At 36.5% G+C, this 15,309-nt stretch overlaps 1 protein-coding gene across 1 annotated transcript in view; it reads left to right on the forward strand.

The window, feature by feature from the left end:
- CNTN6 (contactin 6) overlaps positions 1-15,309 on the forward strand; it is a 315,151-nt gene that overhangs the window by 133,024 nt on the left and 166,818 nt on the right. Inside the window, exons 3-4 of the mRNA XM_017859613.1 lie at positions 1,866-1,991; positions 9,361-9,536. Coding sequence (XP_017715102.1) covers positions 9,395-9,536 — 142 coding nt within the window. The 5' untranslated portion in view covers positions 1,866-1,991; positions 9,361-9,394. The remainder of the gene's footprint in view (positions 1-1,865; positions 1,992-9,360; positions 9,537-15,309) is intronic.

The following is a 15,309-nucleotide window of genomic DNA, read 5'->3' on the forward strand; positions in this document are numbered from 1 at the left end:
TACATTGAGCATTCTCATGATGGTCTCTAAATACCAATCTCGAATAAAGGAAACCAGGTTTTTTCCATTTTGTTTTTGTTTTTAACAACAACAACAACAACAACAACAGCTACTGTGCTGACAGAGCACGTGAAATACAAGATAATCCTGGAACTCTTTCTTGTATGAGATAGGAAAAATTCAAAGAATGATAAGTACATGCCAAAGGGCAGGCCATTTGAAAGCACTGAGTAAATCGCAAATGTATTATAACTCATTGACCAAAATAAGAAAGCTTGAATTCACACCGATAAAGCAGGTCATCCTCATAGAAATATATGAATAAAAAGTTTAAATGTCCAATGAGGCATATTTGCATTGTCTAAAGTCCCTAGCCACAAAACACTAATTATAAAGAAAAAAAATACTTTTATACTGGAGAAGTTTGACAGGCACCACCTTAGTCAAAAGATTATTTAACTTCAAGAGCAATGGGACAAATAGAAGTCTTAACCTTCTACCTGACAGAATGAAACGTAAAGAGCACGCCATCCTGAATCGAATTATAACGAAAGTGTTTTATTACCTCCACTGGTGTATCCAGTAAAGGAGGAGGGGCTAGAGGAAGAGAGGGCAAGACAATGGGATCAGTGTACTTGCTGGCTGGGAGAAGTGTTTTTTATAGTGATATTTTAATGCCAATTTTACTGCTTTTATTATTATTTTAAACATCTTTACAGACCCTTTTATTATATGTGCCCTTGGCATATAGCTCCTACCCCCACAGGGAAGAGTCTGTGACTTGCCATTGATACCTGACTATTCAGATAAGCCCAAATTAGGTGAAACTTTACCAAATAACCACCTTGTGATCTAAGGTGTTAAAGTCAGGGAAATCAAGGAAAGACTGGGGAACTGTTTCAGGTAGAAATAGACTAAAGAGGCATAATTAAGAGAGTCCAGTCATGGTGGGTCATGCCTATAATCCCAGCACACTGGGAGGCCGAGGGGAATGGAATGCTTGAGCCCAGAATTTTAAGACCAGCCTGGCAACATGGTGAAACACCATCTCTACAAAAAAACAAAAATTAAACTGGCATGGTGGCAAAAATTAACCCAGGAAGCCTAGGTGGAAGGTTCACCTGAGCCCAGGAGGTTGACGCTGCTGTGATTGTGCCACTGAACTTTAGTCTGTATAACAGAATAACAACCTGTCTAAAAAAAAAAAAAAATTATCAACTGGATTCTTTCAGTTTAAAAGATTTTACTGGGAGCCAGACATAGTGGCTTAAGCCTGTAATCCCAGCACTTTGGGAGGCTGAGGTAGGAGAATGGCTTGAGGTCAGGAGTTTGAGACCTGCTTGGACAACACAAGGTGACTCCGTATAGCCAGGCATGGTGGCAGGCACCTGTGGTTCTAACTACTTGAGAGGCTGAGATGGGAGGATCACTTGAGTCCAGGAGTTAGAGGCTGCAGTAAGCTACGATCACACTACTGCACTCTAGCTTGGGTGACAGAGTGAGACACTGTCTCTACAATAAAAATGAAACAACAAAAAAAGTATTTTATTAGAAAAAATGGGGAATGGGACCTGAAGATTAGATGTTTAGTGCTGAATCAATCTTAATTTCTTGTTATTGCTGGTTTTGTGGGTGTTATGCCCTTTGTTTGTTGGAAATATAAACTAATTAATTTGGGGTATAGGGGACTGGTTTACAAGAGAAAAAAATTCTTTGTCCATTTTTATAATATTTTCTGTGAATTTGAGATTGTTTTAAAATAAAATAATTTTAAATATGTGTATTGAATTTATATTTAATATAGACTTGCATTCAAAACAGGGCCTTTTTTTTTTTTTATGTGATTTTTTCTTTTCTTTTCCCAGGTGATGGTCTTTTAAGCCATCCTATTTTACTCAGGAGCCACATGATGTCATTTTTCCTTTGGATTTATCAAAATCTGAGGTCATCCTGAAATGCGCTGCTAATGGTTACCCTTCACCTCATTATAGGTAAAATCCTACCTCTGGGCATGACACTATTTTATTCTTCGTCACTGAACCAAAACATACACAAAATAAAATGTTTTATAAAATGTCCTAATTTGTAGTGTACAGCTCAAGAAATTTCTCTATGGTTATGCAGCCATGTGACAATCACTCAGATAAAGATATAGGCATTTCCAGTACCCCAGGGTGTTCCCTCATGCCACTTTCCAGGCAATAATTAAGCGCCTACCCATCAGCTCCAGGTAACCATAATTATGTCTCTGTCTTACTGATTAGGTCTGCTTAGAACATTAATTCTTGAGATTGGTGCCGTGCATTGCCATATTATGGTCAGAATTGAGAAAGAGAGAGAGAGAGAGAGAGAGAGAGGGAGAGAGAGAAAGAGAGAAAAGGGAGAGAGAGGAGAGAAAGACAGGAAGCAAGTAACACAGGAAGCCAGGGAGAAAAGAAAGATAAAAAGAAAGAAAAAAAAAATGAAGAGAAAGGAAAGAAAGATTTGTTTCCTCAATTTGAACGACTAAAATGTAAGCTTATTTTGCATTTCCCACCCCTACCTCGATGTGGAACTGCAGCCTCAGTTGCTACATATACAATGATTATGAAAATGTTCTATAAAGAATGAATCAAGATGGATATCTAGATTTATTTCATCACATAAAATTATGTGACTTCACTGGTGGCCCAAAAATACTGATTTTAGAAAAATATGTTGAAGACAGCCATGTACCCTTTAAGGCAGAAAGGGAATTTTTACTCTGGGCAAATAAGGAAAAAAAAAAAAACAAAACTATATTTGTTTCTCACATATTATTTGTGGAATTATAGGGAGAAAGGGTCAGTAAGTTTTTGTTCTTATTTACAAAGTTGCAGCAAAGGCAGAATTTGATTCATATTGTGGGTGGAATTTACAAATTTAAAAATATATGCATACATAAATATACATAGGTAAATAATAAAGATAGTTGGTAGAAACTTCATAGGTTGTGTTAGTACAGGAAAAGAAAATACATATTAAACTTTTGTAGCTTTGGGTTTTAAAAGCATTTTTTTAAGTCTTGTTTTTTGGATGTGAAGTTGAAATGATACACACAAAAAGTGACAATTTCAGTTCATTTTGACAAAATAAGCTGGTTTAGCCTAATTTTATTTTGCAGTAAAAATACACTATTGATGTGTATAATTATTTAGATCCTAAAATTGTCTCGATTAATTAATTAAATGACTTAAATGCACTTAATTAGCTAAATGACTTCAAAGCTAAAGGCAGTTCTACCTTATCTTGTATTTTTTTGAGCTAACTTCAGCATCTTCTTTTTACAACAAAGGAACTGAAGAACCATGTCTTCTCATTCCACATACTAAAGCTTCCTTGTCTTTATCTTACCCAAACCAATGAAACTCATCTGTTAGGAGAAGATCCTTCACTTTACAAGTTCGGGACACTCAATTCAGAGTTCGTTGATTTGTTAGTTTTTCTCAAATGATGAGCTGTCTTATTAGTTTAATATACGGTTAAATATATGAAAATTTGATTAATACATTTATTGAGATCACCTAATACTTAAAGTAGTAATTTTATTATTGAGAGCTAATTAGGTTGATCCTAGGGGTTAGGAGAGAAAGAATATAAGAATTCCTATACCTTTTTTTGAAAGTTTGCTGAATATAAGATGGATACATAAATAAATAAATTACATATTTATATAAAATATCTATTGGCTTTTAACAGGTAGAAGGATATAAAATAGGTTCTCAAGATAACTTGCTAATTAGTTTTATCTGTGAAAAATTACACAGAATGAAGATGACATTTTTCAATGTTGTTAAATGGCTTTTATTTCTAAGACACTTCTAAGCTAAAAGGCTAAAGACAAGTAACTTAGGTGCTTATTTCCAGCCCTCATAACCTGGTTTGGCTCATTTCTTTTTTTTTTAACTTTTAAGTTCAGGGGTACATATGCAGGTTTGTTTTATAGATAAACCTGTGACATGGGGGTTTGTTGTACAAATTATTTCATCATCCAGGCACTAACCCTGGTGCTTATTAGTTATTTTTCCTGATCCTCTCTCTCCTCCCATCCTCCATCCTCCAGCAGACCCCAGTGTCTGTTGTTCCCCTTACTCATAGGCAAGAAACTGTGGAAAGAGAGTGAGGAAAGAATTAAGTTTTTAATGCTTAAATGTCAGACTCAGACCCAATTTTATTGATAATAAAGCAAAGGACAGAGGTATATCACATAATGTGCATTAGCAACAAAATGTAAAATTTTAGTTGTAATATGACCCTTTCTAATTTAAATTTTATTTTCTAAAAAGCCTCACAACTATATTCACCTTAGATTGTCTGTGTGTGTGCATGTGTGTGTCTTAGAAGGAAAGCCTTTAAAATTCACAGATTCTAACATTATTTGAGGTTAGTTGGGTATAGTGTAAAGCAACATAAAAGAATCCTTGACTTTGAGTTATCATTTCTAGTCACAGCTCTATCAATCTATTGGTGACTTTGGAATAATCATTTTTCTCCCATGGCATCATCTTCCTTATTCATAAATGAGGCTGGGTTTGATTTTAAGATGTGTTTTCTTTCTTTTAGTAAATTCCATACAGCAAATGAAATCTCAGGGAAAATAAGCAATATGAAAAGCAAACTTTTTGAAATAGCTTAAGCTTTCCCATGAAAAAACAATTATCCTTTACTCTTTCTTTTTTTTTTTTTTTTTTTTTGAGACGGAGTCTCGCTCTGTTGCCCAGGCTGGAGTGCAGTGGCTGAATCTCAGCTCACTGCAAGCTCCGCCTCCCGGGTTTACGCCATTCTCCTGCCTCAGCCTCCCGAGTAGCTTGGACTACAGGCGCCTGCCACCTCGCCTGGCTAGTTTTTTGTATTTTTTAGTAGAGACGGGGTTTCATCGTGTTAGCCAGGATGGTCTCTATCTCCTGACCTCGTGATCTACCCGTCTCGGCCTCCCAAAGTGCTGGGATTACAGGCTTGAGCCGCCTCACCCGGCCTCCTTTACTCTTTCAAAGATCACATAACATGAGAATATGAAGTCCAGCCCTGAAGCCGTGCAAAGGGAAGAGAAATGGGTTACCCAAAGATGGTGCTTTGGAAGGATTGTTTATACCTGGAAAATCTAGCAAAATCATGTAGCAATGAACTTAGTTCTATCTCAGAATATATATTTCATTTGGAAAAATGAAATAACATGCACATAAATTATTTCTAAACCAGATACACTCTCTATCAGAAAAAAGGATTTCTGACAATCCTCTCTACCTGGTCACCAGAGGGACTCCTTTCTGTAATTTAGTCTACGCTAACCTAGTCATGAACACAAACTTAAGTCTGGAGAAGTTCTAGGCCTCTAAGAAAGAAAACTGTAAATGTGGTCACTCTGCCCTTCTATTCTTTTATTCATTTCCCCAACTTGGTCCTTTTAACAACCCTGTGAGATAAGCAGAATATACATTATTGCACACATCGTATAATTTGTGAAATGACTTCTGGAGAAATCAGAGGGCTTGTTCAAGTATATGCAGCAAAGGAATGTTAAAGCTAGGACTAGGATTCTTTCCACAGGGGTGACAGACTCACATTCAGTGTACATCACAGTCACCCAGAGAGACTTAAAATTTAGATTTTGGTGTTCTCTTTCAGAGGTCTGGGGATGGGCTCAGGAATAAGCCAGGCAGAGAGAGACGAATATCATCTGATCTCACTCATATGTGGAAGCTAAAAAATGTCGATTTCATAGAATCAACTCACAGAAGTAGAGTGTAGAATGGAGGTTACCAGAGGCCGAGTCAGGGAGGGGCAGGAAGGGAAAGGGGACACCTGGATCAAAGGGTGCAAAGTGATCTTTAGACAGGAGGAATAAGTTCTGGGATTCGTTTGCACAGTAGAGGGACTATAGTTAGTGATAATATATTGTGTATTTCAAAATAGCTGGAAGAGAAGATTTTGAATGCTGTCACCACAGACAAATGATAGATTTTTGAGGTAATGAATATGCTCATTACTCTGATTTGATCATTACAAAATGCGTACATGTATGAAAACATCACATTATTCCCTATAAATATGTGCCACTATTATTTGTCAATTAAAAATAAATGAAACTCAGAAAAGAAACACATACTTTCAACAAATATACCATGTAATTTTAAAGCAAAGCCTAATTTTGAAAAACACCAACATGCACAAGCCCGCACATGCGCGCGCGCACACACACACACAAAAACACACACACACATTACAGAAAGACAGCCAACAAACACAGCCCACAACCATTATTCCTTTTGTTTTGTTTTGAGACAGAGTCTTACTCTGTCAGCCAGGCTGGAGTGCAGTGGTGCGATCTTAACTCATTGCAACCTCTGTCTCCCGGGCTCAAGCAATTCTGCGGCAGCCTCTCGAGTAGTTGGGATTATAGGCGTGTGCCACCATGCCCTGCTAATTTTTGTGGTTTTTTAGTAGAGACGGGGTTTCATGATTTTGGCCAGGCTGGTATCGAACTCCTGACCTCAGGTAATCAACCTGCTTTGGCCTCTCAAAGTGCTGGGATTACAGGCGTGAACCACCATGCCTGGCCCAGCCATTATTCTTGACACAGGACTGAACTACTTAAAAGTGAAGGATGTTTCCCAACAAAGGGTCAAGGTTTTAGTTCACATCCATTATGTTTTCTGGAACTAATATGATATTAATTCAGATGCTAAAAGTAATCATTTAAAACACACTTCCTAGGTTGCATCATAGGATGACACTTGTCAGTGTGCAATTCTATCAGAAACGTGTGCATGACAATCGTTTGAATTCATTAATACTGTTTCTCCATTGATTTAGACATATTAATTAGGACAAAGCCCATACCAGGAGTTGAACCCCTGATCTATATGCGCAGTTTAATAATCATTGTACCATAGTGATCAGAAGGGATACTGTGAAAAATTCATTTGCTGCAGCTAAGCCAACAACTTTGAATTTGTGTTGAAAAACAATTACTGAGCTTAATTAGGAGCATGTAATGATGACAGCAGTTATTTCAGTGATTGATTCCAAAATTAAAAAGAGCTGGCAAACTAAGTATGGTACATCTTATGCTTTGAAAACGATAGGGAACATGGAAGTCTAAAGATCCTGCCCTGTAAGCAAATTATCAAAAACTATATTAGAGTGCTGGCAAGGAGAATATTGGTGTCTTGAGACAGGCCTAAAGAAAGAAAAGTTTTGAAGGGTTTTATTTTTGTTTTTTGTTTTTTTTTCTTTACTTTTTTCTTACCCTAATATTGAAAACAAGTAGCAGCCTCTACAAATTCCACTAGAAAAAAAATGATCACAGAAAATATAGGCAAATGAAATGTACTCTTTGACTGCTGTCTTTCAACTTTCAAGTGTGCGGGAAATGGCTAAATAATTTGCAAGTTAACAGAGTTGGTTCAAAACCTTTGATTGATTTGACATCTGATCCATCACATCACGTCTTTAACAGGGTAGAGGATTACCTAAGTTCATATTTCTTTTCTACTTTGGTAGGCATTTGTCAGATTCTCCCCATGGGATGTTTGAAGATGCACCTGAAGAGGTCAATGACATTTGAATTAATTCTGTATTTTTAGTAGAGATGGGGTTTTGCCATGTTGCCCAGGCTGGTCCCAAACTCCTGTCTTCAAGTTATCTGCCCACCACGGCCACCCAAAGTGCTGGGATTACAGGCATCTGCCCAACCTCTTTGAATTAATTCTGTAAAATGCCATTTTTAAAAAAATTAACCACTGCCACCAAAATATTTTTAATATGATTTTGGTATAAAGGGGAGAATCATAGCAAAGCTGGCATAAACTCTAAAAAACACAGTTTGGAAATTGGCTATATTCCATAGGAAAAGATCCTTCACTTGTTTTCCTAGATGACTGTGATGGGGTTTAAGACACCCCACCTCAAAATATGGCATCTTGGCATTTGAAAAAATAGCAGAAGCAGGAAGATCATTCTCACCTTCCCCTCACTCTTCTTCTCTGAAGCAGGTCATAAAACCTTTATTCCAGAGGTATCCTTTCTATACCCAGAAGAAAGAAACACCCTTTTCCTCCTCAAAGACACAGAGAAACCAAGAAGAACTGGAAAAAAAGGCCTTGCTAAGTTCCTGTCAGTTTCTTACCATTAGATCATACCCTCTTTTATAATTATACTTCTGCAAGACTATCTACTCTTCATCAAAACTAGCATTAAAAACACACAGATTTTCCTGTTTTTTAGGATTATTTTTTTCTGAAGGCTTTCATGTCATGGAATATTTATATTAAATAAAATTGCATGTTTTTGTCTTATTAATCTTCCTTTTCTTTTAGAGACCTCAGCCATGAACCTAGCAATGAGTGAGAAAAGACATTTTTCCACATGTACAACTGGTTGTCATTATTCAATATTTTTAAGTGTCTATTTTAAAAAATGGTCTATGCAACTACATACAGCCTCTGCCCTAAGAATGTATCTCATTAGATATGTAAGAATCATGCTTCACAATATTTGGAGATTTTGATGGAGTTGGAAGTTTCAAGGTAGGAAAAGTGAGTCTGGTTAGAGATAATTATCAGGTATTCATTTGTCTTAAAAATGACCAAATAAAATCTCTAAAACTAGCTAAGAATCTTTGAAAGTAAATATAACTCTAAGACCCTTCAGCTAGTTAATTCATGTACTAAAGAATTGTTGACTAATAGCTAAGCCAAGAGAATGTTTCCTTCTCAAAATAAAAACCTCTCAAACAGCATTTGCTTTGCTAAAGTATAATTTTAGTTTGGCATTTCTAAGTACCATTGAAATATTTTCAACATGATTAATTTTGCAAGTAACATACTAACAGAGGCAATCATGTTCTAAAGTAGTCAGATTATTATTGTTTTGTTTTCAGCCTTGAATTGGCATTGTAAAATTATTCTTTCCATTTTTAATATACGCTTCTTGAATTCCTATCTTTAAATCATTTTGACATTCAATTTTGTGCTACCGGTTGTGGATATTCAGGTAAGGTATATGTTATTTGAAAAGTCGCTAAAGGAATAGGTTGGCCAGTATTATTGACTGACTGTCTAATTTTTATTACTCATGTCAAGAGTTCTGTTTCCTCTTTGTATACATTTGGGTGAATGTAATGTATAAAGAGTATATCTTTCAAATAATCTAGTTACTGACATCACCAAACCCACGAAGACAGTCACCTTTGGTAAAACTGGTAGGATTCCCTCCACATGTAATCATGTTTTGTTTTTTGGTGTTTTTTATAGTTTCAGGAATTAGAACTACATGTTGTTTGAGTCAAAGAGTGATTGACTCTGTATATTATAAGCATAATTTTATTTTTTTTCCTTGAAGGTGGAAGCAAAATGGCACAGACATTGATTTTACTATGAGTTATCACTACAGGTTGGATGGAGGCAGTCTTGCAATCAGTAGCCCCTACACAGATCAAGATATTGGCATGTACCAGTGCCTGGCCACCAATCTTCTGGGGACAATTCTGAGTCGGAAGGCAAAGCTCCAATTTGCATGTGAGTTTGGGGGTAAATTTTGTAATCTGTGTCTCTGAAAATATAATATTCTTCTGATACACACATTTTAAAAATCTCACTTTGCCAATAATATATTTGAGAATGAATGTGAATTTATGGGCTTTTGACAATCTTCATTTTGTGAATCTAGATTCCTGTGTATATTAGAAACCTGCTTCTGAAAAGAAAAAAAAAAAAACAGAGAAAAGATCAACATTATTATATTTTGTGAATTATTTTCAGAAACATTTCTAAAAGTTCCAAACATAAATATTAATATAAAGATATATGATATAGCATTATTTTTCTTTTCCTTTTGCATTGGATATTAATGTGGAGAGCAAAGGAAGAAAAAGCTGAGGGCAGAGATGTCATCTGGGGGAGGTGGGCGTTCTCCCAAGAAAAGCGATCATGCACCCACAGTTTGATGTAGGTGGAAATAAAGTGGTTGCCAAAGGCAGGTTTTATATTAACTGTAACAATGTCCAGCTGCATCACATAAATGTCATCCAAGTAATTACCTTGGTGACATTTGGGGAAATTAGCAGATGAACAATAGACATACTGCGTCTAATATCCTTTATATATAGTGTTTCCAGGGACTGAAATGTTTCATATTGGATTCAGCAAAGGCCTTGTTTGAGAGTAATTATATCTGTTGATGTGGATAAAGTAGAAGGCTTGCATTTCTCCCTTTGCACCAACCATTATGTCCTGGAGGATCTATCCAAGGAGCCAAAAAGTGAGCTGCTATACCTGCAGGGCTCATAGAAATGTCTACACTATCTCTTACTTTGAAAAAGTAATTGTTCTGAAATTTTATTAATAAATACATGCCCAAAACTCACCTTGTGAAACTATTTCAGTCATCAGTAAACACATGAATTAATAACTGGGTCTATTTCTCATTGCAAGTCTTGTGTTCCAAAGGTTATTCTACACCAGAGATCACTTGGTCTACACAGAGTTCTCTTTATGTTGACCATTGTGAGGATGGCCTTACTTCTGATTTTACACACACCACATACACATACACACATGCACACACATAAACATATACACAGATATACACACATAAATACATTGCTAACTGTATCCAAATATATTTGTATCTATGGAAGTAAGAAGTGAATGTGGAAGTCTATTTACCTAAATAGAAGGTGGAAAAGGGCCAGTGGCTACTTTGGGACATAGGATAAAAATATTTATAACACTTGATTTCTTCATGTCAGCTAAGACTATCACCTGGAAAAATAATAGGGAACAAAATAACATAGAAACTTATGTTATAGAAATGAAGAATTGTTCCAGACTTTGAATGATTCTGCCACAGCAATTGTTTATTTCTCCTGCTTGGGTAGGAGATGACCCTACAACATACACATGATATGAATCAGATTCCATAATCATAAATTTGACTTTTTGGTAAAGGGTACTCTATATAGCATATTTATTGGCTATACCCTCGAGTTTCTCTAGAGTTATGATTCTGTCTACTCTTGAAAACAGTTGAATGTCTACATCTCAAATTAATGCACTCTTTTATATAACCATATTACTTCTTCTCCTTTGTTCTGTACTTTTAACAAAATATGTTTTAAAATGCCCTACATTATTATATCATACCTTCTTTCTGCTTTAAAAATTTCTTGCAACTAGAAATTTCCCTAGTTAAAACTTATTTTGTCTATGCCATATCAGAGAAAGTCTCAATTAAGAAGAAATTATATGCTTTCATCTGGCTAAATGGGACAAATCAATTTTTCTGTCCTTATTAACTTCCCCATCTTATCATAACATTTTCCGTTTTGGGGCAGAAGGTGTATGACTGTTGTTCTTGAAGAGCATTTCTATTACCATTAATGCAGAAAGTAAAATGGCCTATATCCATTAACTAATCTTTCTTCTGCAAAGTTAGAACATCTTGGGCTCTAAGAGCTTGCAAAAACAAGAACCACAACATGGTGGTGGTGTCATGTCTGAAATATTTCTTATTATATCCAGGGAGACATGTGCTAGAGTGTGGAAAAAGAAAGAGTAAAGGGTATAAATGCAAGTCCCCAACCAAATGAAAAGTTCCTAAAGTGCATGAACTGTATCTTCATCTTCATTATAATTCCTCACAACCTCCTTTATATTTTTTTTTATAAATTTTTAACAATATCAATTTTGATAGACAAGGCCTTTGCTAGGATAACCACAGTAGTTAAATGCTGAGATTTTGTGAATAGAGAGGTCTGAGTTCAAATTCTTTTCGTCAAATATCTAGTAGTATGAAATTAGGTCATTTCTTAACAACATTAAGCCTCTGTTAAGAAATCTATACAATGAGAATACAGCAGTGGCCACCACATAGGACAATGACAAGGAGTCACTGAGAAAATGAATGTCAAGTCCCTGATCCATTATGGACCCTAGGGAAATGACAATTCTAATTCTTCCTTTCACTATTATACCTCTCTCAACTTGGACAAACATCTATATATTTCAAACCACTTGAGTTTCTTATGGAAAACTCTTCTAGTTTACATTTTAAAACTTTCTATAAGGCTAGTTTCTTGTTCTTTTGTTTTCATGTCAAATATAATACATGTGGTTTGACATATATTATTTCACTTGAATTGGACAACAGCTGTAGGAGGCAGTTGCTATCATTGTCCCCATTTTACAGATTAGAAGCCTGAGGCTCACTGAGATTGGGGCTTTCTTACAGTATGTTGTTAGAGAAAAGTTGGAACTTGTGTATAGAAAAAAAAGACTTCAGACTCCAAAACTCATGCACTTCATCTCACGGTATTGAGTCCTTCTCAAACACTGACCACACACTTCATGTGGGCATTCTTTCTTTGTTTCATTTGCTGGCACGGTAGTTGTCTAAATAATAAACCATATATTCAGGACAGAATGGTTCAAATAAGCCTGGTAGTAGATGCCGGTGCTTCCTTGTCCACATCCGCTTTTGCAAGTGATATGCCAACCCTCGGCTAGTAATACCCACAGATATCCCTTTTTGCATTTCATGCCCCAAACCTCTCCATGGGATCAGGCTGAAACTAGACAACAGCTGCGACACCTTAATTAGCTTCTTCATTTGCTTTTTCCTTCATCCTCCCCTGCCTTTCTCCTAAGAGGATTCCCTCAATAAATCATATGCACCTGAATCCTTGCCTCAGGCTCTGCTTCTAAGGAATCCAAAGTGAGACAGAGATTAAACATTTAATATGAGATCGCTGATCTACTTACTGATAGAAAAAACGGGTCCAGAAGCCCCACTCCTATGAACTCTCATAGATAAGAACCAGCTATGCATCAAAATAAAAATGTATCAACCCCTTGCTTCCCATCAATTGGCAGTCCATTGCAAAATGTCACTTTGACCTTCAGAACAAATGGTCTTATGAACAACCTTTCAGAATGTACCCTGTCCGTGGTAGAAATGCTGCAGGGACATACCTCTAGATAATTGATGGCTTTTGTTTGTCACTTTTATCCTGGTATTCAGTAATCCAAACGCACACTTTGAATTTATTTTAGACACAGACGGTAACACTCTGCTTCATCATGAATCGTCTCATTGTGAAATCATCCTGAAATGTGGCCTGTGTATGAAAACTACCTGTGGTGAAATATACTCCTACATCAAATCTGTCTTTAACCAACTACGTAACTTAGACAAGTCATTCACTTCTCTGGACTTAGCTAAAGTATATTTTGAATTATTTGATTACAAAAGTCTCTTTCCACTGTTGTCATATAATCTGTCCTTCCAAATGCTCAGGTAGATCCTAATTTAAGTATCTCTTTCTTCCCCAACCCAAACTCTACCCTAAAACAAATTCAGCAGGTGTCTAGTCACCAAAGGATTTTGTTATCATCCTGGCATTCTTGAATGATAAAACTAGTTTGACTTCTAAAATCACTTGTAGCTACTTTGAATTTCGTTTATTTCTCAAAGACTTTGGTGGTAAAGTTTGAATGTAGACCTCCTCCTTTTGTATGTATGTTAATGAATTACTCTGTACTTGTGTATGAGAATATTACATCTGTCATTGCTGTTTAAAATGTCATCCTTGAGAAAATAGGTGTTTTGAAAGAAACCCATGATATCACTCAGATGTAATTTTTAAAGGCCCTTATAATATAAAACTCTACCAATGAAAAGATAAACATTTATGATAAAAGGTAGTCATGAATGGGACTTTTTGATCCTGCACTATTTAATGTTTAATCACAGCTAGCATTTCAAATAAGTTTGTTCCATTACTGCAGAAGGAAAGGCAGCTGGGCTGGAGCCTCCTAATTGACCCTTCATTTATTCATCCTCCAAGCAACCAGAGAACACCTAATTTATATGCATCAAGCACTACACTAGGTCCTAAAGATTAAATGGTAGATAAGAAACAGCTACTTCCTGTCTTCACAGAGCAGACAGGTGAAACCTTTAATACAATTAAAAATAAGAAGAAAAGGAAAATAAAAGAAATTGCTAACGCTTACAAAGTATTATGTGGCAGGCATTGTTCCAAACTCTTTATGTAAATTAGCTCCATTGATCCTCAGGATAACCCTCTGAGAGTATCACAATCTTCACTTTCAGATAAGCAGAGATTGAGGCATAGAAGAATGAACTAGCCTGCCTAAAATCACACACAGTATGCGGCAGAGTCCGTTTTCAAATCCAGACAGAGTGGAGAGTCCATGCTCCTACCACCTACTGCACTGTCTCAAAACATCAAGTGAAGTGAGAAAGGTGAAATTAACCTATAACAGAGTGGAGCTCAAAGTGAGAAGTAGTGAAGTTTGTCTGAATTGGAGAAAAGGCAAGGGAAGCCTTTCAAAGGGAATGGGCTTGCATTGAACCTTGACATGTTAGTTTGTGTTCTAGACAGAGAAAGTGGGTGAAGAAAGTACAGGTTGGAAGAACACTAAGAGGAAATGCAGCTGTGTGAACAATCTTTAAGTATCGAAGAAAGTTTGGGGAGGTGGGCAAAAGACCTGAGAACTGAAATGGAGAAAGCTAGGGATTATTCTAGAAACCATTCAGAAATGACTGGTTTTCTAGGTTGAGACTGAAAACTAATTTGGAACCACTTATAGGTAGTCCTTCATATCCAAGCCTAATCTTCAAGCAATAGGATAATTTAGAGATATTATGAGATGCCAAAGAAACATGCAAAAATCCATCATAGTACAAAATTCAACACTCAGTATGACATTGTGTACATATGTTAATTTATGGTTAAATGGGTGTGCCAGGATTGCCCATTTCATATAAGGTTACTATGAGGACCAAATGTATTATGTGGAAAGCAGACGGCAAGGGCAACTGATAGACTGGTATGAGTTGAAGACAGCGAGATAGGCAGGGGTCTGGCCACACAACTATTAATAGGCCAAGTTTTGTATTTTACTGCTTATCCTAAGAGCAATAGAACCGTCCTGAACAATGTGAAGGATGTTGAAGTTGTTTATAAAATGAAGTTTGAAGCCGGGCTCAGTGGCTCACACCAGTAATCCCAGCACTTTGGGAGGCTGTGGTGGGCGGATCACGAGGTCAGGAGTTCAAGACCAGTCTGGCCAACATAGTGAAACCCCATCTCTACTAAAAATACAAAAACTTAGTCGGGTGTAGTGGTGTACTCCTGTAATCCCAGCTACTCAGGAGGCTGAGGCAGGAGAATTGTGTGAACCCAGGAGGCAGAGGTTGCAGTAAGCTGAGATCGTTCTACTGCACTCCAGCCTGGGCAACAGAACGAGGCTCTGTCTCAAAAAA

This window comes from Rhinopithecus bieti, unplaced genomic scaffold, assembly GCF_001698545.2.
Source record: "Rhinopithecus bieti isolate Rb0 unplaced genomic scaffold, ASM169854v2 scaffold_49457, whole genome shotgun sequence".
NCBI lineage: Eukaryota > Metazoa > Chordata > Mammalia > Primates > Cercopithecidae > Rhinopithecus > Rhinopithecus bieti.